Source organism: Bacillus rossius, chromosome 15, assembly GCF_032445375.1.
Source record: "Bacillus rossius redtenbacheri isolate Brsri chromosome 15, Brsri_v3, whole genome shotgun sequence".
NCBI classification, from domain to species: Eukaryota; Metazoa; Arthropoda; class Insecta; order Phasmatodea; family Bacillidae; genus Bacillus; species Bacillus rossius.
This window is the reverse complement of record NC_086342.1, coordinates 6679824-6702878: the sequence shown is the minus strand read 5'-3', so window position 1 is coordinate 6702878 and position 23055 is coordinate 6679824. Positions and strand designations below refer to the sequence as shown.

The 23055-nt window shown below is 36.6% G+C and overlaps 1 protein-coding gene across 6 annotated transcripts in view; it reads left to right on the top strand.

Annotated features, from left to right (window-relative positions):
* LOC134539731 (uncharacterized) overlaps nucleotides 1-22726 on the top strand; it is a 29476-nt gene extending 6750 nt beyond the window's left edge. For 5 of the 6 annotated variants that reach the window (XM_063381985.1, XM_063381987.1, XM_063381984.1 and 2 more), the window contains 12 exons: nucleotides 206-368; nucleotides 2751-2990; nucleotides 4132-4227; nucleotides 7763-7912; nucleotides 8446-8541; nucleotides 9996-10267; nucleotides 12923-13021; nucleotides 13630-13754; nucleotides 14917-15059; nucleotides 15796-16040; nucleotides 16981-17123; nucleotides 19459-22726. In XM_063381985.1, the coding sequence (XP_063238055.1) occupies nucleotides 228-368; nucleotides 2751-2990; nucleotides 4132-4227; nucleotides 7763-7912; nucleotides 8446-8541; nucleotides 9996-10267; nucleotides 12923-13021; nucleotides 13630-13754; nucleotides 14917-15059; nucleotides 15796-16040; nucleotides 16981-17119 (1746 nt within the window). In that variant the 5' untranslated portion in view covers nucleotides 206-227 and the 3' untranslated portion in view covers nucleotides 17120-17123; nucleotides 19459-22726. The remainder of the gene's footprint in view (nucleotides 1-205; nucleotides 369-2750; nucleotides 2991-4131; nucleotides 4228-7762; nucleotides 7913-8445; nucleotides 8542-9995; nucleotides 10268-12922; nucleotides 13022-13629; nucleotides 13755-14916; nucleotides 15060-15795; nucleotides 16041-16980; nucleotides 17124-19458) is intronic. The other variant, XM_063381989.1, reaches the window with a different exon arrangement.
* The last annotated feature ends 329 nt before the right edge of the window (nucleotides 22727-23055 follow it).

Below are 23055 nucleotides of genomic sequence, written 5' to 3'. Positions count from 1 at the left end.
TCGAGTAGCTGTTGGAGTGAAACACTGAATTCAAAATGGATTGTGTCGAACGGCCTCGGTAAACATGTTGCATGCCGTGCTGGACGAGAAAACTGCTAACAGTAACGTGCAGTTTTGTACGTCAGCTTGTGACGTTGACCGCTCGTTTTAGACTACCCATATCGTCCCTGGAAACTCAAATAACACCACTGAATCGTGTTTTCAGGTGGCAGCCATAAGCGTCAGCTATGGAGGAAGTCATAAGACTGACTTCGGAAAATCCCCTGACGCTGCTGGTCAAGTTTGGCTTGATGGGTAGATGGAACATGACGTGCGCGGAGAACTGTTCCGGCCACGGGGAGTGCCACAACGGCACTTGCGTGTGCGAGGTCAGTGTGTCCGTGTTTGTACCCCACTTCGTTTAATTTCCAAAACTTGTTCATTCACGCAAAGTTGGGCAGGGCAGAATAATCACAGTCCGTAAGCCAGGCGACTACGGCACCTTGGAATGTGTTCATGCCAAAAAAAAAAATATTTTGTGAGAAAATGTTTGTCAAAATATGTGGTTTTTAGAGTTTCGTAGTGTGTGTAATAGTGCATTGATCCATAGAAATGTTTACATTCACAAACATTATAAAACAGGAGTCCTAGATGTTTTTACAATGTCCTTTAGTTTTAATTTTTTTTAAAGGGTTTTCAACTGAAAGTCCTATTCTTATTTAGGTCCTTTAAAGTCCATAATTTGATAGAAAATTGCTAAAAATCTCAATTGTTGCGGGATTACAAATGTACGGAACCAATCACGTATGTACGGAACCATGCACTATGTATGTTATGCAAGTGTATGTGTTCATCATTGATATGTTTATTTTTTCATGTTACAGTATCATATTTTTCTGTAAGCCTATGAGTTCCCATAGCTACGCTGATCTACTGATCCCGTTCCTTGAGTATTTAGCTGTCCCTCGCAAGATGCTCCGGGTGGGTGTTTGAGTGTGTTGGCGACCGCTCTAGCTGGTCGCTTGAAGGCCAAGGCTAGCGAGCCTTGAACCCACGCACTTCCGTACGGGATCATTGCTAATTGCGACTAACTCAAGTGGCTTCAGTTCCTCAGGGATTGCGCTTGTTTGGGGCGTAGGATGATGTGCGAGTCTGAATCCCTGGCCCTAACTGCAGGGAGATGGTCTCCTAGTGTAGGGGCAGTTTGGCCGTTGCCTCCTGCAGGTTGACGTAACCCCTGGACTTAGGCAATCCCTTCATATGAAAAATCTCGCACTCTATTAAGAATGGTACGTGGAACCTTAGAAATCACCAGATAGAGGAGCCTTTATCTATGCAATTAACAGCGCACACAAATTTGTTGAAAGTGTAGAACTCAAGTGTGAATGTGAGTCGAGTGATTTAGGAGGAAAAAAAAAAATAGTTTTGTTTAACAGGATGTTCACATTCTGGAAAGTCAGGTTGTAGCCAGGAAAAATGAAACCCTGGAAAAGTCGTAGGAGTTTCCAGATGGTAGTAATATGAGGGAAATATTTAATTACCCAGACTGTGAAAGAATTTTTTTTTTTCAAATAGTATATAGTGCATATTCATATACAACTATAAAATAGAGTATGTGGGGATATGTTTGAACTTTAATTTTTTAAAATTATTTTTCTTGGCCAGCTGTGTAAATGGTAAAGGCTGTATTTTCATTATTTCTTTCAGGTAAATTAAAAATTGATATATATATTCAAAAGAATTTAAAATTTTTGTTAATGAAAATTCAGGGAAATATCATTGCAGATTTGTGTCGCCACCCTATTTAACTTTTTAAGTTACTGCTATATAGTGATACCTCTCTTATTTCTTCCCTTCATGTCTATAAAACTCTACTGTTTCTATCATGCTTTCCATTCTAGCCAGCATCTGCTTCTGCCCAACTACCTTCCTATTGTAATTATATGTATAACTAAATTAACCAATTTTAAGTGCTCTATGATGTTACCAATTTTTTTTTAACATGTATTATGATTTATAATGTGTCAAAGAGGTCAGCACGGGTCATGTCTCTCACCTCCTACCAAGGTTCTATTCCCAGCAGGGTTGAATCGAGATTTTACCGTAAGTGGAAAATGTGACGGGCATTGGGTTTTCTTGGGGTACTCCCGTTTCCTTCTTCCCATTCTATTTCATCAGTGATCCATTCTCACTTTTTCACTCCTCATAGTCTCTTTGATGTCCCCTGTTTCCATGAGATGTTAAGCCGAAATTGCAGGGTGGATAGCAGCAGGGAAAACCTGGAAAAGTCAAGAGATTTAGCTTGCGAATTCATGGGAATGATAAATATTATCCCCCCCCCCCCCTCTGGGAATTGTACAGATTTTCGCGCTTGTTTGCATGTTGCAATAGTGAAGTGTTGTGTGCCTACGAGTTGTGATTTTCTGTGTGAATTTTTGATATTTTTTTGGGGAAAAAAACTCATTTAGTGGTCAGGGCGAATAATTTTTTCCAAGCCTTGAAAATTCAGTGAATTACTTATCACTTTGAAATTCATTCATTGATGGTGGGTGCTTGAAATTCATTCATTGATGGTGGGTGCTTGAAATTCATTCATTGATGTTGTGTGCTTGAAATTCATTCATTGATGGTGGGTGCTTGAAATTCATTCATTGATGGTGGGTGCTTGAAATTCATTCAATGATGGTGGGTGCTTGAAATTCATTCATTGATGGCGGGTGCTTGAAATTCATTCATTGATGGTGGGTGGACCGTGATGGGGTTGTGTGCAGATCCAGTTCGACGGGGACGAGTGCCACTCGCCCAACATCTCGTACTACGTGGCGTTCGCCACCGTCTTCTTCCTGCTGGCGCTGGTCTGCCTGGTGCAGCTGGTGATGTGCGTGGTGTCGGAGTACCAGCGCATGAAGGCGCCGTCCTTCCTGCGCGCCTGCCGCGTCACCACCCAGAAGCTGCTGTACTTCCTGGTCTTCCTGGCCGCCGCCATCCGCGGCGCCTACTTCACCTCCCCGGTGAGCCGCAGCCCGAGCGTGTCTCCAAACATGCGGCCCGAGTGTCGCCCCACGCGTCCCGACCCATGTTCGAAGGGAAGGAGTCTCGGGAACTTTGAAAAATGCGGACCTAATCCGTAGAGACCCGTAAAAAAATTCGCGGGTTCATTTCGTGTTATGCTAAAATTCAAATAATTATACCTTAGTTGCTGCTTCTGTCATTGGTTCACTGGTTAATCTGGAGGACTGAGGGCCGATTAGAGAGACCCTCACTCGTAGAAGTGTCAGAATCACAGGCCACCCGGTCGACACGACTCCACGTCAGCAGCCAATGATCAGTTGGCATTTGCCCAAGTGTGTGGAGGATATTGGAGTCTTATCCTGGTGGTCGTTGAACCCGCGAATTTTCCGGGTCTCTACTAATGCGTAAGGAAGGCTACGATTTTCGTTCTATCACACAAATCTCATTTCTATCACACAAATCTCATTTTCACTTATTAAACTATTGTAAGGAAAGCGAATGATGCTATCAAATCAATAAGATTTTTAACTTTTTTTTGCGAATAACATTAATTATCTAAAGATGTCTGTTGGAAAATGTTTTTTTGTTTTTACATTTTTTTTTTATATTTTAAAGTTGAAGGCTAGGCTGTATCTTGTGACGTGCGTGTTTTATATACTACCCTTGATTTCTAATGTTTTAGGCATCCTTGCGCTCTTGTGAAGTTTACAAATTCAGTTTAATGGCATCTCGGACATATATTTGTCTTCTGTATGGCCGGAGAAGTGGTTTACAGTTCTTCAGTGGAACTGTCGTAGTCCTGGGATGTAAACAAAGACACGAACGACAGGGGTATATCCAAGGGAGTGGCACATAAGACACACCCTCCCCCTATTTTCCTCTAAAAAAAATCAATGCTGAAATTTTAGCAAACTGAGCAGGAAATAATTATTTCTTCTAATTGGTTCAAAATTCATTAGGGTACTAGCGTGCAGTAAGAATCGTAAGTAGGCAATTACCATGAAGATGGTGACTGCGATGTTTTCTGGAAATTTCCGTGAGTACTGGGTGTCGGGCCTGCGCGCTGCGTTAAAATGTTTTTGCAAGTGTTTTAGTGTGCCTGTCAAGCTGTTGGCAGCAGCTTTTCTCTCTCTGCTGCAGGCTGCCTTCCAAGAGGGCTGGTCCAGCAGCCTCATGTCGGCCTACTACCCCCTCCTTCTGTCGGGGTCGTCGCTGGTGGTGTGCTTCTGGGCCGAGGTGGGTTGCACCGGGGTTCCTGCGGGGATCGGGGGAAAATTCGGGAATTGGAAAAGATGTCTTAAGAGGCCACTCCAGTGTTTCAGGGGCACTACGCAACCCGTGTTAACCTCATAAGATTCAATGCTATTTTCATTTTGCTTATAACTTATTAACTAATATAGATTTTGAAATGATGCTTGCTTGATATGTAAGACAACGATACTCTTATCAAAGCCCCTTTCTTCAAAAATGTGCATAAATTATGATTTTATACTAATCTTTACTAATATGCATAAGTGTATTGTCTAGGTTTGAACCATAATTTATGCACATTTTTGAAGAAATGGGCTTTGATAAGAGCATCGTTGTCTTACATATCAAGCAAGCATCATTTCGAAATCTATATTAATTAATAAGTTATAAGCAAAATGAAAATAGCATTGAATCTTATGAGGTTAACGCGGGTTGCGTAGTGTCCCTGAAACACTGGAGTGGCCTCTTAAGAACCTGGGAAAACACTGGGACTCTCATTATCCTAGTTCCAAAACGACGAAAGTAATTTTTCATCACATAATATGTATTTTAATCGCAAATTTGTGGGCTGTTAAAAATCTATATCTGATTTTTTAATAGCATTAATTAAATTTTGGGGATAGAAACCATTTTGCACTTATCTGAAACTCGACCAAGTATCAATACCTAGTATTTTGCCTGTGGAACGGTGTGTACCTCTCCGTGTTTTCCTCCGGTCAGTAAGCGAGGGCTTATATTCAAGGGGCGGCAAATGTGGTACAAGCAAGGACTATGCTGTAACAGTTTCATCTGTTAAAAGCATTAATTTTTTTTACATGACTATCAAAACAGATTAACATGCGAACCTACAAAATTGGTAAATGTAATATTGTCTGTAGGTAGGTAATTTGATTAATATGATTTATTAATAGCCCAATAATTGTAGAGAAGAGAAAGGGGACTACCACTTTCTCCCCTATCTTCCCTTTTTTTTCCCCTTCCTCTTACCTAAATGACCCCCCTGTATGCACCACTGTCAAAAAGTGGTTAAAAAATGTGAAAATACTCCTCCCTTCATGTTGCCAACTGTCTCTGGCTGAGGCCCAAGTAAAAAAAAAAGTGTGGTAGAAAGAGAAGAATTTTTCAAAAATTATTTCCAGGTGTTCAGCTTACCTTGAGTGTACTGAGATCGACCACAGTTGCTGAATTGACACTTTAGGCCATTCTTGGTGTTTGTTTTCCATGAGAATGGCGAAGCAGAGAGTAAAAATAACAATTCATAAAACACTTGAAAAGTAAATGTGGCCAAGGGAAGATCAAAAGATGGTGTAGGCTGAAGGGTTCGGAAGACTGGACCTTAGTGAAGGGTGAAAAGTAGTAGTTGATAAACAAATCGCAAACAGGTAATGGAAGTGAACCGCCGTGAACTGATTATGCTTACCCATAATGCAATTAATGCAGTGCCATAAAAAATTTTTATGAGGAAGGAAGATACCATGCATAGCGTAGTGATAAATGCTATGGGATGATTTTTTTATTCTTCTATTTTTATCTTGTGTTAGGTGCAAAGTGCCGTGCTTTGTAAACAGCCTCTTGTGATTTGCTGATGTTGCTCGGCAACTATCTCTTTAGTGCCTTATCAGACTGCTGTTGTTTGTTTTTGTTACTTTTGTGCATCTAATTCAAGTGCTATAGCCATCGCAACCTTTTTGCACTTGAGATTTTGGCAAGCGGTTCGTACACCGAGAGACGTAAGTAAGTTAACACGTTCTTTGAATTAGTCTTGCAATGGGGAAATTTTATTAAAAACAACTTCATAGAAATAAGTGCCCAAAAATCAGCAATTTACGTATTTCCATGAAGTGGTTGTAAATCTGTAGTTAACGACTATGCAGTTAGTAGGGTTTTTTGTATTGTCTGTTCTGGACTGTAAAAATTAAAATTTTTTTTAAAGAGTACAATAATTAGCAGTTATGTTTGTTCTATGCTTGACATGCTACTAAAATTAATATGTTAAAAATTATTTGGCAGATTGAATAATTATTTAATTTTAATTAATGTAATTTTTAATTTATTTTCATTATCTTCAAAATTTGGTTTATTGCTAAACTGCATAATAAACATTTATTAATATTTTAAAATAAATTTTAATGATTAATTGTATATGTAGTCCACTGCATGTAGATGGAAAACACTAGTGATAAAATTGAAAAAAAAAAAAAAAAAAATTATCATGGGAAGTTGGATTTCTCTCTCCGACTAGTGGTATCCAATTGAGATGTTGTAGAACACGGAAACTGGCTATAGACTTACCTTGAAGGTCAAACCAACAGATCGACAACAGTATTGGTTTTCATTCATTCACCGTCTGTTAAGGATAAAACTGATCTGCAGTTCAAATGCCAGATGTTACTTTTGTTTGGTAAAAGAAAATACAAGTATTTAAAGGGAACATGACGTTAAATAAGTTAGATAGTGGTTAGAAATGAATTCATAGCAAATCTCACCATATTTGAAAAAAAAAAATCCAATGAACTTTTCACATGGAAGCTTTCCTGAGACACTTCAGTTTTGTTGCCCTGTTCCTGTGTATGATTCACAGCACTGTGTGTTGCAAAGCCAGTTACTTTTTTTAATGATGTAGTTTGTGTGCTACGCAGAGATTAGTTTGTAAACATGGCCACCTGCCATGTAGGGCGTTGATAGGCCCATTGTTCTCGTGTGTTGATGGTAATGAGCGAGCGAAGCCAACCTCAGTGGTGGAGCTTCGAGCTGGGCTGGGCTTACAGGCATGAGCTTAGTGGCATTGTGAATTCTTTCTTCAACTAACTTGCATTACATCTTCACGCAATTTGGATTCTTATTTGAAGGTATCTATGTTCAACAGTTTATATACCAGACAAATGAAATGAGATCTGGGTGATTGATGTTTGTGTTTCTGTTATATTGTAGCCCAGCTAATCCAAATTTTTTATAATTGGCTTCTGACTGTCATTCCTGATGACACCTGCGTACAATTAAACTTAAAAATAGCTGCTCTTGCGCTTATTCCAGCTGCCAAAAAATTATTACCAGTACGTAGTTTTGTATTTCAGTGCAATTTTGACTGAAAGTAAAAGGTAAGAAATTCCTTGGCCAGTATTGTAAATCTTTTGGATTAATTGTGACGCTCTTTAAATTGCTCATTTAATTTTCAAGTATAGTTTTGCGTGAAGGGTAATTTTTTTATGGTTCTTACTCCATTTGGAAATAAGTGTTGAGTACATAATTGGTCTGTGTAACAAAATAAATCTTTAGGTGATAATAAAAGATGAATATTAAAGTTATAATTGGCAACGTGATTGCTAGTTTATTTTCATTTGGGGATTGGTTAAATGGTCATTGAATGCAGAACAGCTTGACGTGGGAAAATACATAGATTTTTTTTTATCTTAAAAAAAAAATGGGGGAGAAATGAGGAAAGCGGGCGAACTGTGTGCTGTTCGTGGCCAGCGTATGTGCCTAACAGTTTTCCTAACCAGCCACGTCAATGTGTCGGAAGGTGTTCCACCTGCGCGACATCCGGTGGGAGAAGCCGCAGTTCCTGTCGAAGTCGTTCCTCGCGTTCATCATCTTCAACATCATCACGTACTCGCTCCTGCTCGCCGAGTTCATCCTCACGCACTTCTCGTACAAGAGCGCCGAGGAGAAGGTGCGGGCTCAAATAAAACATCACAAAAGACTTAAATTTTATCACGGTTAATTTATTGAATGGAATTTATTTAGCATGAATTTTGTACTGAAACGAATTGAAAAAAAAAAATATTGTTATATTGTTTGACCTACCTTGCTTTTCCTAAGTTAGTAACACATTCTTACATTCTATGTTAATGAATAAAGATAATTTGTAATAAAAACAATTGCACAGAAATATTCTGTTTTAAAAATAAAATAGTCCTCGAAATGAAACCATTAAATCTTATCCCTACCTATCAGCCGTCAAACACTAGATTTGTACAACATAAAAACTTTCTCCAGCAGAAGTAAGGTAAAAATTTTTTTTTGGTTGGGAAAACTAGGTGATGTCAGAGATTAAAAAATGCCCTTCCACTTGATATTCTTTAGTTAAATTTAAATAAATATATTACTTTTGGCAGGCTATTGTATAATTTTTTTATTATATTATAGTTAATGTCAATACACCCTATTCTCCTTTTTGTAAGTTGGCTATTCCTATTGTTCTAGAATTTCTACACCCATGTCTTCAATGGTTGCTATGCTGGACTTCTCTTCATTGTAGTGATTTTCTTCCTGATATATGGTGTTGAGGTATTTTTCAAGGTCAGTATTGGACTCATTAACATTTTTTGAGTTATGAGCACAAAATGACATTTTTATTTTAAACTTATTTATTTGTTCTAGGTAAAAAAAAAATATTGTTTTTGAACTACATGTAATTTATTTTAAGAGATATTGGTATTAAAAATCCAGATGTTGGAAAAATATTGGCAAAAAAAAAAAAGTACAAAGGTTTGCTATGAAAAAAAATGCATTTTTCAGATGGAGTTTTCTGTTATCCTTACTAACAGAATTTTCCAGTATTTGTCTTTTTAAAGTTATCATATTTTATTTGAATGCACTTTAGGTTTTCAATAAGTGTCAGTAGCTAAATTTTCAGGAAGGTAGTAGTTAATGTTTTTGCTTTTCCCATGTTGATCTCTTAATTCATGTATCAGTCCATATAAAAGTTTGATTAAAATAATTTTTCCTCGATAACTAACAGCAAATGTTATGCTTTTAAGTTTTATTTACAGTTTTCGCATAAGTTTTATCGGGGATTGTCAATGCAGTGATAATATTTTTAGTAGCAGTGAAAGTTACAATATTGGTTAGGTTTTTAAATATTTTTATTTAGTTTTTAGTATAATTTTATACTAGTATATTAAAACACGACACCTGTAGTTTGCGAGTGTCTTCATGGAGAGGCAAGCAGCAGCCAGGAATAGATAAGTTGGTTCCGGCGTAGCGGATCCAGTGGAGTTTATTTGCGAAAAGGCTTACACTAAGGCACAAAGCCATTTAACCCTTCTGCAGTAGAAATTAACCTGTCTTCTTACTTTTCAAACAACCAGAACATGAAATCTACTACTGTCTGTTATTAATGTCAATGTGTACACAAAATTTACCTGAAACAAAGTCTCTCTTACACGTTTCACATTTCAACACCTGGCCTGAAAGAAGAAAACAGAAAAAAATGAGAAAATACAGCAATTTAGCTAGAATTTACTCAATTTCCTGCATTTTTGTGGTTTTAAGCTGGAATGCAATGAATTAAGAGTAAGGTACCTTGTTATATCACATAATCGTCTTACATTTTATGCTAAAATCAAGTTTGAGTTTATAAGTTTTTTTCCCCCTCCAATTTACACTGAATAAAGCAATGGCATCAGTATTACTTCACATGATTTCTGTACATTATTCTGGGATATTTGTGTTATCTATCCTTTAATTCGTGTAATTGTTTACCCTTGAAACAAAGATGACTTTGTGTTACATTATTTTATTTTTATTTTATTTTATTTATTTGTATTTGTGACATGCCCACCGACAGCTAAAACACTTTTATGGTGGGCATACTTTTATATTAAACAAAATGTGATTTATAGAAATTGTGGAAACCTTTTGTATTAATTAGAGTTTTGTTATGACAAGGTTTTTCATTACCGAGGTTTCTCCGCATCCCCGTTGTGTGTCGTCGTGAGTGACGGTCTGTAATGAGCAGTGCTGGGCGACAGGTGCGCGGGGGGTTTCTGAACGAGTCGCCGGTGACGAACATAGCGGCGGGCAGCCGCACGCCCGCAGCGGAGCGGGTGGCGGAGAGCGCGGCGACGGCCTCGCTGTTCGCGCCGGAAGGCCCGGCCCCCGCCGGCCGCCCCTTGCCCGAGCAGAAGATAGACGTCTCCCAGCTGCACCAGTCGCGGCTGGGGCTGCTCTCCCAGGCGCTCATGCTCATGATGATCGTCGGCTTCCTCTTCAGCGAGACGCTCAGCGAGTTCTGGAAGAAGAAGTGAGTGGCTCTTGTGGTCGCACGAGTGGTCCAGCGCTGCTGCGGTCGTGAAGGTCTCATTGCCTTGTCATGCCACGTTTTCCTTCTTCGTTACTTGATTCAAGGGTTATTTCTAAAATTTCATCTCTATACCTCCCTTGAATTTGTTGTTTTGGTGCGGACATTTTCAACAAATGTTCACTTTGTGTAATCTAATACCATGGGTTTAAAAATTTGCGCAAGTGATATTTCACTAATTGAATACCTGTTTGAAATAATTACACTAATTGTATGTCTGTTGAAAATATTTGTGGCAGAACAACAAATGCAAGGGAGGTATCCAGTTCAATGGTAGAAGTAGACCATAGATGAATGTAATGACTAGGGACCCTTTTATTTCGCGAATGGTTTATTCACGAAATTTTTATACAAGCATATAGGGTCAACATACCAACAATTTATGTTATTTTTATTGTGTTACAAACCGTTTATGCGTCGCGAAATTCCGCGAAATTTCACGAAATTTGCCATTTTTCTCGTTTTGCGCGAAATAGGGCTAAATTCCTCTATTTCACGAAATTTCGCACGAAATAGTCCATTTAAAATCACTATTTTTAAGATTTGCACAAGAATATGTTTACAAGTCAAAGATAAAACTCCACACTACACGAAAATATTTTACAGAACGACGCCTAGGCAAATCATTTTTTCACTTTATAATTTGATAATATAAGTAACTTCATATTTTAACGCCCTCGGGTTCAAGAAACGGTTTATTACGTTTATTAACCTAACAATAACATAACTGTTTTGTTTTCTTTCGTTGGCCAACGGGTTTCCTAACGGCCATAACAAGCCATAGAAAAGAAAGTACATAAACACTTTATCGTTGCGACGCCATGTTGAATTTTTTAATTTTTCGCTGTGAATCTTTACTTTTTTCTTTCAAACCCCATTTATACGGAAAAAAGTCTTAATTTTCTAAAACATTCACAATATATCTGAATTCAATACCGAATTACGGTAATTTACAAAAAAATAATAATTTTACCAACATGGCGTCCTTCCATACAAAATGACGTCCTTGATGTATTGTGAACAAAACTTACACACTTTATCTCGTCTTCTCTGAGACGTTCGGAGAAACATTTATCTTTGGCTTAGAAACTCCGGGCTTGTTTGTTGTTATGCTGCTTATTGTTGAATACACACTTTTTATATATTTTTTTAGATTGGAAAGTGGATTTAAGTGTTATTCTTGAATTTATATATTCATGCATTTATCTGAAACAGTAATTTATCTAGTACTTTGCCCTCGAATGAAGCATGTAATTTAAACAACAGTTATACAATTGCAATTCGCAATATCTAAACGTGTTAAAAGCATTTAAATCATGCCGAAAATTGTATCAATTTGCAACTGACGAATTTTATGTATTTGATGCAAAGAAAAAATATTGATGTGCAAATTTTGCAACTTCCCATCAAGGGTTTATATTAATATTACAATTTTAAATGTGTAAATGTTCAAGTGTTTAAAATAGCAAGATGTTTTCAATATTATCTCATAATGAAAGTTAAAATTTAACAGTTAAGTTATTTTCACTTTTCCTGTATTCTCTCCCCCCCCCTCCCCCCTCCTTCATAAATGTACTACATGTTAAGTGAAACAAATTTTATTTACCGCTTTATTAAAAATTTTGACTTTTTACACCGCTTCTACTGTTTTTTTTACACCGCTCTAACCAGGTTTTTTACACCGCTTTCACTAGTTTTTTTGCACCGCTATTGGTAGTTTTTATTTACCATTTTTCAGGGTCCCTAGTAATGACGAAATAAAAAAGAATGGCGCATGAGACCAAGCCTTAACCATTTTTTACATAACCCTGAGACCTTTATCTAATTTTCCATTTTTTTTCCTTCAGTAACTGTAGGTTATTTGTATTACAAAATCAGTTTTTTTTTTTGAAATGCATTTTGAAATCTGTGAAAGTCAGGGAAGTAAAAATGGTCTGGGTATACCAGAAAAAGTTAAGGAAAAAACCCAAATGTATCTGGAGTTTTATCTTGTGATAACATAATTGGAGCTTTGTAAACACTACTTTCGCCAAAGACTAAGATCTCAAAGAGCAGTGAAACACACAATGGCAGAAAATGTATTTTTTTCCCTTAAATTGCGGACATGCTACTGTAAACACATGCAGTTCAACACGAGTAAAACTTATTTCTGAATGTTTACATGGTGATTCAGTAGCATATGTTGAAAAAAAAAAGGAAAATAAAGTAAATTTAAGAATTCAACACTAATACCTCTGAAGTTTACTATGTCAATTTTTTCTCCATACCTATCGTGTTACCACATTCCAATATAATGTACTTTAACATGTAATTATATGAATAATTATGATATGTATTTATTCTGGAAACTTAGTTAATGGATATAACAGTTAAAAGGTAAAATGTTTCAAGACCATAGTTAATATTTCTCATTTCTTGTACATTCCTTTATTTTGAACCCTTGAGGCCTTGAGACCTAGATTTGGATTCGAGGGGTATATTTGAAGTACTCTTTGGGATTCAAATTCAAGGTTTGGATTTGAGAAAATTGGGATTCGACCCATCACTAGTTTCAAGGCTTTAGTTTGATCTACTTTCTTTTTTTTTTTTTTTCCCCAGAGTTCCGCTGCACAGTCGTAACTGGCACGACATAGTGTTCCGCGTGGCAGAGATCGGCGTGGCCCTTTGGTTCCCGTGTGTTCTCTGGAACTGCATGAGGTGGGCAAGTGTGTTAAACACTTTCAAAACATTTCAATTCTACATCATTACTATTAATCTTAATGTGTTCTGAAAATAATTCTCCACCTTAAAGAGCGTGTGACTTTTCTTCACTAGCTAGTTTGTTTTTAAAACCTTTTATTTTTAAATAAGAAAATAATTGATTAATCTATTTGGGTTTCCCTGGTGGTTTTCTAAGTATGTGCGAGGAATGTGATAAATTTGGGTTGTTTTGAAAGTCAATCAAAAGTAGTAAAAGTAATAAAGTATAGATTAACAAACATGATTAGTTTCCATAGTAGTATTGTCCGCACTAGCATTGTGGGATAGTTTTGCAATGAAGTAATTACTGGTTATAAATATTTTATTCCTAAATTTTAATTTGAATAGTAATTTGAGATTCATTTATTGAACCTGTATGTTTAAATCACTATGTTAAAATTTCTTAGTGGTATTTGTGCAGTTTTGACTTCTGTCAAAACTAAAACTAAATTGTGGTAGTTGGATTTAAAAAACACATTTAATTGCCACTTTTTTCATTACATGCTGTGAATTATGTAGATTTTTACGATGCATGGTTTTGTAACGTGTGTGGTATTCCATTACAGCCCAGAGCAGTTATGGATACTGAACCCAAAGCGCATCTTGAAGAAACTTGATTTGGATTCGACTGTGCCGTCTAGTCTAGATGGTAAATCTGACCCAACGTCGGAAAAAGTTCCACGAATTGATGGTTAGTACTTGGTTTGTTTGTCAGAATATGCATTGAAGTACGTAGTAGTGTGCAGAATTAAATGCAGTAGCCATATTTATGAATTGTGTGGGGAGGAAAAATGAAATTTTACAGTGAAAGGTCTTACCTCCTGCATTCTGTGGTTTGGCTCATGTTCTATATTCCAGCACCAATTGAACCGCTACCGTTCACATTTTTACGGGTGTATTCCGGCAATGAATTTGGGGAGAGATGGGTACTGAAAGATGCCCTTTTAGTTACAAAATTTTTTAAGCCATATTTTTGTTGGTAAAATTTTGTCTTTGTTAACATAGTATATTTAAAAATAATTGCTAAAGTTCATAGTGACTGGCTGTTTCAAATATTTTTATGTATGATCTCAGCTTTAATATAGAAGAAATTTCAAATAATAACGAAAACTGTTATGGCAAAAACACAGTTGAAACAACATGGTGTCTTTTCCTTTCATAAATTGGTGGTACCGTTGAGTTGGAATGTTTTGCAAATTAAAGGTCAATTCCAATACAAACAAACCATGCAAATGAAACATATTGTGTCATAAGAATAAGGAACATTAAAACTGTAGACTATAAATAACAAATTACATTTGAATTGCAAGAAAATATGTAGATGAATGCCGAAAATGCTGTACCAGAAAATTAGATTTTATCTTCGCTGTCAGGATTTTTATGCCAGCGACGATCGGCCTACCTATTACCTATTTTGATGTTATAGGCTAGCGTATAAATACTTGTAAAAAATAAAGTTTCAGGGTAATGCAACGAGTGTACGCCTCTTTTCTGTGTTTTTGCGTTGTCTTTTATAACCGAATAATGACCCAGTTAACCTTATTCATATTTAATGTAGCATTAAGATTTTTTTTTGATGTGAGAACAGGAATAGAGAATGTAGGTTCTTGATGTAAAACTTAACCAAAACAGTACTGCCCAATACAAAACCAGAACCGCATTGTCCTAAATTTAAACATTTCATATTCAATTGCATAATTCGAAAAAGTTTATTTCATAACGTCTTATTAATGTAATTGATCGAAATCTTATAAGAATACCAATTTTTTAAAATTTGATTCTGAGTGTTTATGACAGCCATATTGAAGTGGGAAATTGTTGAGTGAGTGAGATTGTGTTTTGTGTTTGTGGAGACGACGACACGAGCAGCTCCAAGGACTGCTGGATCTGCTACGACAGCGAGCGGCAGGACATGGGGCCGCTCATCGAGCCGTGCCAGTGCCGTGGCGACGTGAGCAACGTGCACCACGACTGTCTGCGCCGGTGGCTTGTCGAAGTGAGCACACGCCTCTCGGCTCTACACCTTAAACATCAATTTCTTTTTAGATACAGTAGGAAAACTGCATTTTCCCTAACTTCGCTTTACCTACCAAGGTGTGTGCAGGTCATGAAAGTCGCGTGAAAGTCTTGGAATAAGTAGCCAGAGATGTTATTACCAGCTGTGTTCTTTCCTGACGTAATAAAAAACTAAATTTAATTTTGCATGCGAATAATTAATATGAATAAAATAATAGAATGACTGTAGTGATATTATAAATATAGTTGGTAAAGCATCCTTTCAGTTTAATTTAAAAAATTCAAATAACTACTTGGTATTCAATATTAATTTAAATGCATGTATAAAATTCGTTACTTAATTTATTAAAATAATTAGGATAAATGTTTATTCTAAATTTATTCAGATTCAAATATTTTTAAAATTTAATAGTTTATAATTTATATAAATACACTAAAAAATTTTACAAACACAATTTCTGTCACTAAAATTCACAATAAAGAAATGTTTTTTAGTTGTATGGACCAGTATTCAATATCAATCACTAAAGTATAAGATTTATAATTTTTATTTGTATGTAGCCTTTTATCCCATCCTGTAAATATTTTGTTGCATGGTGTGTGCACATCTTAAAAATCCACTTTTTTTTTTTTTCATGACGTGTCTAAAGAGGTGTAACTTGAGAGAAAACAACCTGGGGGTAAGTGATGAGCGTTGCGCGAACGTGTGGCCGCAGAGCGCGTCGAACCCGGACTCTCTGCGCTGCAAGGTGTGCGACACGGCGTACCGCGTGGAGCGCGGCGACCGCCTGGACTGGCAGCACGGCTTCACGGCGCAGCACTGGCTGCAGACGGCGGCCATCGCGACGTGCATGTGCGTGTCGGCGGCGGGAGCCTGGGTCACCATCCAGGTGTTCGACGACGTGGTGATCCGCTGTCTGGCGGCGGGCAGCGCCCTGCTCATCCAGTACGTCTGCGTCAGGTCGGTCGCCTCGCCGGCTCTCCCCGCGACACGGGAACATGTTGTAGCAGTAAGGAAACTGAAGGACCGGTTACAAAAGTCACGAAAAAGCCACACTTCTGGAAGACTGGGAACTTTATTATACTAAATTTATTGGTATTGTTCTTTAACCTTTTTAAGGCACGCAGAAATATAAACAAAAATAAATTAGAATCCATTGTGCAACTTTTAGCGGACGTGGCGGAAGGAAAAAAATTTAAAGCAGCCCGATGTTGCTTCTTCCTTGTCAGGATCGCCAGATAGCAGCAGAACAAGGCTTACTCACGCGAGGTATTTCTGGCAATACCACTGAAGCATTGCGAATAGTTAACATTTTTTTCAAAGTGGTATCATAGAACTACCACTACAAAACAAAGGGTTAAAAGTAATGTTACTTGTTTGCATAATTTCATCTAATGAGATTTTACATTACATGTACGATTTGTCGCTCACGTAGTTGTCACGTTATGATGGCTCATATTTTGATTATTTTGAAGATATGTACTGGTTATATATGGACAAATAGGACTGCATTTTTTTTTTTAATTAACAAATTGTTTTTTGTTCGCTTTTGTATCATCTGTTGGATACAACAATACTACCAACTTGAAATAAGTCCAATGCAATTAGACATAAACTGCATTCTCTGTGGCATACATGTTTCGCGAGTTTTTACATCCTAGGATGTTGGTGTCAGTAAAGGAATGTTTTTTTTTACCTATTCTACAGGATAACCTTTACATAAATAATACAAATCGCAAAGTAACAGAAACGGAATTTTTAAAAAAATCAGGGAACCACACAAGCCTACTGACAAGGCTATTTCAGCCCTTCGGAATGAAAGCCTGTCTAAAGTGGTACACCTCTGAAGTACACACACAGTGTGCAGAGGGTGTGTGTGAGAAGGGGGACCATGCCGCAGGTTCCTGGGACTGCACACCGTGGTGGCATACCAGCGAGCGAAGGTGTCTGCCGTCAGCATCCTGGGGGGACACGTCTCCACCATCAGCGAAACTGTTGCCGTCGACATCCCGAAAGGAACCCAGCAGACCCACATTTGAAACTGTGAGTGTGAGCTGCCCCACGGAGGTGTTGATCACGTGGGCATCCCACAGACAGGGCAAACTCGTGGAATTGAAAAGGGAGGCTGATAACCTGGTGAACGCAGGGACATTGACTTATCTAAATACAAAACTACAAAAACATTAGGCTAGCAGCAATTTCTCCTACAAAATAAAATCTTGGATGTTTTGAAACTGAATGTATTTTATCCATAATTTTGTGTACTTTTAGTAGTCAGTACTTGATTTTTTCTAAAATTAATTGAATGTAAGGTATACAAACACTACAGTGGAATCTCAGTACTAAGTACTTACAGGGACCTCAAGTTTTTGTACTTAGTACTGAAAGTACTTAGTACTGAAACATACATACATATCATCTTTACAAAGAGAAAAAAAAAAAATTAAAAAATACAAAAATAGCGATATTGTAAGATACATTATTTTTTAGCCAACATCTGACCTCAGTTTAAACATTGGTGTGTATGTATAATTTAAGTTTAGTTACTTTTAAAAAATGTGTTATTTCAGTTTGTTTTTGAGCTTGAATGATGCTCTGTTGAACTAAATGTTCTATCTCATATTATGTCTTCGCAACTGCGACTTGCTTTTTTCCTTTGTCTAGTTCTCTGAGTATTTCCACTTTTTCCTTAAGCGTGAATTGCTTTCGTTTCTTTTTATCTCCATTTATCTCATTTTGCAGCACAAATACAATGCGGTGTCTAAATAACGTAACCTGAAAATAAACTCAACAATAACAATAAAATATCCCGGCACAGACGTCAAACAGTATATTAGCGTAGCATAACACTATTGTCTAAATAATTAATACTACTCTCAAAATTCCATGTTTCGATGTATCGAATGGTGTTGTGTTGCTCACGTCGCATACTACGTATGGTATAATCTATGGTAGTGCGCGCAACTGTTTGTAACTTTGTTTTCAGGGTTTAGAGGTTAGATAATACGTTGTGGTGGTATTTGTGTATGTTTGTTCTACAACATTAATCATTTAGCTGGAAATTTATTTACCAGTTTAAGTAAATTTTGGTGTAGTAATGCCACGCTACGAGTAGAATTTATACGTTATAGTGAAAATATGATACTTTAAACTGAAACCATTTTGCATGGTGAAGATACAATTTTTGGCGGGGACTTAAAAAAAATACGTTAAAGTGAAATATACTTTATAATGAGGTACGTTGTACCGGTATTCTACTGTATGTATTAATTTGAAGCACAGAGGGATCGCAATCATTACTGTATGTTTCAAAGTTTTATTTAAAAAAAAAAAAATAAATAAATAAATAAAAAAAAACATGCAGTTTGTTGTATAGGAAGATATTTCACATCATTATTATGCATGTTTGTTGAAATTATTATTATGTTTTGATAGTAATTTGTATTTTAGTACATACAGTATTTACTCGAAATTAATGTGACTTGAATTTTAATGCGACCCCAAACTTTTTTAATTGTGAGTTTATGAAAGTGACTTTATGGATTGGAAATTGAAATTCAAGTACATAGCATTTGAAAATTATTTAATTTTGTCAGTAGAGTGATTTGCGTGGTCTCTTTTTAAAACGCCAAGCCACAGTTGGAAAAAAAAAAAAAAATTATGACTGTAGTTCAAAAGTGGCAGCTATTCAGAAAGCAAAGAATGTGGTGATGTATGGTGATCTAGGTGGCAGGTAGTCTGGGCGGGTGGCTTCCCCAGCAGCCACAGGGGAGAGAAGTAGAAGGAATCCAGTTATACTCCATTTGCACCTTCTTTGGTGTCTTATGTGTAGAGACCGGAAAAATTCGCGAATTCATTTCGCGATAGGCTAAAATACAAATAGTTATACTACCTCAGTGCTGCCTCTGCTATTGGCTCACAACTCACCTGGATGACTCTGGGCCAATGAGAAACACCCCAACCAACGCTTTATCGAATCACAGGCTGCTACGTTGGGGCGTCTCACAAGACAGCAGCCAATGGGTGGGTGACATTTGACCGAGAGTACGTATAACTATGGAGTTCATCCTGGAGGTCATTGAACCCCAAATTTTTCCGGACCCTACTTATGTGTTATCATCATCATCATCATCATCAATAATATCAACAACAACAACAACAACTTCTTCCAGCCTGTGGTGGGGTTAGCCAAGTAAAATGCCTCCATCTTTCTCTGTCCCTCGACCATTCTTCAGCATAGCTGGCAACATGCTCCTCATGAACTTCATTCCTATTGCTCTGATCTTACCAAGATATGTGTGTACTAAATTTATATGGTTTCAGAATCCAATTTTTTTTATATTACTGATTTTGGAATGTATTTTTATTCTTGTTTCAGGATCTTCGTTTTTGAGGTTCAATACGAAGACCTTCAGAAAATTTTTAAAAAAGAGCTGAGAGCTCTTACATATTGCTTTTGCGTAATGCAAAATACATTTGTCTTTCCAGTAGATAAGAGACTTTAATTGGATAATGATCATTTAAGAAGATGGTTATTATTTATTATTCTATAAAGACATTCAAAAGAGTACGGTAACTTGATCCACTGTAAATAGTAACAGTTAATAATATGTATATTATTCACTGTATAAAAGTACCGAGCCAGCTGTAAATTTATGGGCTTTGAAGTTGTTGGTCAGTCATGTACTTTGAAATTATAACTAAGAGATGTATTAACAGAGTATAAGTTATAAGTAAGTGAACACACTTCAAACATTATGACTATAGGTTAATGTAAGACATGCTTAGCATGTCTGTATTGTAGTGTATGATTGTAGCGAATGCCAAAGCTGTTTTTTTAGTGTGTTTCATACTAAAACATATGGTGCACTATGCTATGTTAGAAATTTTTGGAAATTTCTTTTCATTTTGATAGTTGATAAATAGCATCACTTTTTAAAATCAGTGTCTTGTGTCAAATTTGTTTTCATATTTATGTGTTTATGAAATGTTTACCTTTGTTTTCGTATTTATGAAATCTTTGATCCAGATTTTTGCAAATAAGAAATAAATAATTTTGTTTCTTTATATAGAGACTTCTGCAGTGTTGGTTAGAAGAAACGTGTGTTTCATGTTAACCTGAACATTACGTTTCCACTGTGACAAAATTTGTCCATCTTGCAGTGATATATGCTTAATAGGTAGAGGTTGGTTAGAGTCGAACCAATAAAAATGATCTGATAATATTTCTTAAGCTATGTCTTGGTGTGGAATGCAAAATTGTTGTTATTTTAGGAAAATAAACTTGTCAGTGAACTCCTGATTGTTTATAATAAAAAAAAGTGTGTGTGTGTGTGTTTTTGTGTGTCCTAATTGTCCATGTGTTTTAAACTAAGAAATTATGTAGAGAAACTCATGTGTGCTAAATACTGCAGGTACTTACTGTAAAATATAAGACCAGTGAGCAAGTTCAGCCAGATGTTCTTTGGGAAATGTAGCGAGGAAGATAAAACCATTCTTTTGGTTTAACTTTGCTGTTAAGAGGCTCAATTGTGTGCAAATAAACAAGATACAGTTGTGTGCCAGCCAAAAATATATCACAAGTTTGTAATGGCATGTAGGTTGTTCATCATTATACAAAATTGTGTGTGTCAAAAATTGGGGGGGAGGGGGGGGGGAAATATATATATTTAAAAAACTATATTGATTGAAAACTGTATTCTGTATTGTATAACTTTTTTTATTTTTATTACCATTTTAGAAAGCTTAAACAAATAATAAACATTCAGTAACATCATTTCTGTTTCCATGGCAACCTAGGGTGATTATTAATGACACATTTTATTGCTTTGTCCTTACATGTTACAGTGGAAAATTTTGAGTTATTATTTAGAATGTGGCGTGAGTATTGGTTGTATTGCGATAAGATAATATAACTTCCCTGGTACAACAGAATCTGGGAAAGACTGCGATACAAGTTACACGTTCAGTTTTTTTTTTCTCTCTCCCTTCCTCTACTTGCAGTTTCTTGCTGATTTTACAAGAATGAAATTTAGTGGGGATACAGTTGCATGTAGGTGCAAGTTTGAACCGTAGGAATGTTTTGTATGTCTAGCCAAGTGAAGCATCAGTGTTAGATTAAACGTGAAGCGTGAACACTAAAAGACCCAGAAGCAGGAGTAAGTGAGATGTTTTAAAAACAAATTTAGTCTGTTTCGAGTGAAAATACTGGCATTTGCCGAGTATTCAGGCATAACAAATAGTTGGGGTTCCTTCAAAGGCATAAATTTTCTGGAATTTTTATCCACTTTGGTAGCATGTTGTGGTTCACTTTAGACTGAGTGGTGTTTGTAAAAAAAATGTAAGTTTTAGTTTAACTTTTTTTGTCAGAAATTATGAAGTTTAGTTTTTTTCCCAGATGAATTAGTGAGGCAGGCCAAGTAGGAACGAAGAGAAAAGCAGGAAGGCTAATGAAATGGGGAGTGTTGCTTACATTCTGTACCTTCTGTATCCGACTGTTGCAGCCTAAGGTTGCCCAGGGCCGCAAATCTGTAGGATTCGCAAGGCTCAAGATTTTTGCGCATAATTTTAACTGACACAAGTTATCTCTGGATAGAGTGCTTGTATGTTGTATTCTGCCCATATTTTAGCCTACATGGAAAAAAAAAAAAATTACACATTTGCAAGCGCAAGCCAGCCACCTCAGTGAAGGTCTTCTTAATTCCCATGTGTGTGTGGGGGGGGGGGGTTTGCCCCCATTCCCCTCCCCTCCAGGATCTACGCCCATGAGGTTAAGTGAGAAGTCCGAAATTACGAAAATAATAGTCTCTTAAAAGGCTATTTTAACACATTTATGACGCATTAAAAATTAATTATCAACGATGTGAAGGTTATTGTTGCTAACTACAATGTTGCAGTGAAGGATGTGGTTGGTGGGGGGGGGGCTGTCACACCTATCGCTGCTCTAATAGGACCACCACTGGTTTCACATAATGTACATTGTGTACGGCGAGACAGAAATCGTAGACACCACTTTTCAAGGGTTCTAGTGCCGACCACTACCACGGGCAGTGATGGATATTAAAAGTGTTTCAGTATTAGTTCCTTGTGTTCTTAAGAGGAATTCATAATTTATGTATTGTTGCTTCTAAGTGTGTGTTGGTTCCATTTACAGTTTTAGATTCTCAAATTTATGTTACATTAATGTGCTTTGATTTTGATATCACATGTTAACATCAAGCAAAATACAGTTATTCAATAAAATATATAAAGTTGAAATTTTATAGAATTATATTATCTATTTATATGTTAAAATAATGTCAATTAACCCTTTAGATTTTGAGCAGTATTTTACAGTTCGTTATTAACCTTCATGACAACTTGAATGATATTAGCTGGTACTTAATTTTTAAATCCATAGATGCTAGCTAGTATTATGACATAATTTAGTAATTTTATTTCAAACAATCATCTATTAAAACCAAAGGTAGGCAAAATATTATTTTGATATTATATTTACAGTAAGTACAGATTATTCTTCAGTGCTGTGATGAAAGTATTTGGCGAACTTGCTTACTCAAACATGGAACTCTACTGGTAAAATCTTGGTTTTCGGTGTAGTGCAAAAATATATTCTAATCTAAAAATAAAGAATTTTGAACTTTTGAGTTGTAGTTGTACAGTTAATCGCTGAAATGAAATCACTACAAGCATTGTAAATAATTTGATGTAATCCTTCCCTCGCCTAGTGGATGTAAGCATGCATAGTCTCTATCCAAAAGAACACTTTGGTCCTAACCAGCATTGGAACTGTTTTGTGTTGGATGAAGGGTGCATTGACAAATGCCCAGCCCAAACGACGATAAGAATCTGTAGATCCTCAAAATGGAAATACAAGTAGAGGCGTTCTGTAGCAAATTAGACTGTAAGCACCTTTATATATAATTCTACAATTGGCTCTTAGCAGGGGTGTCAAGGGTCAAACTTAAGACGACAA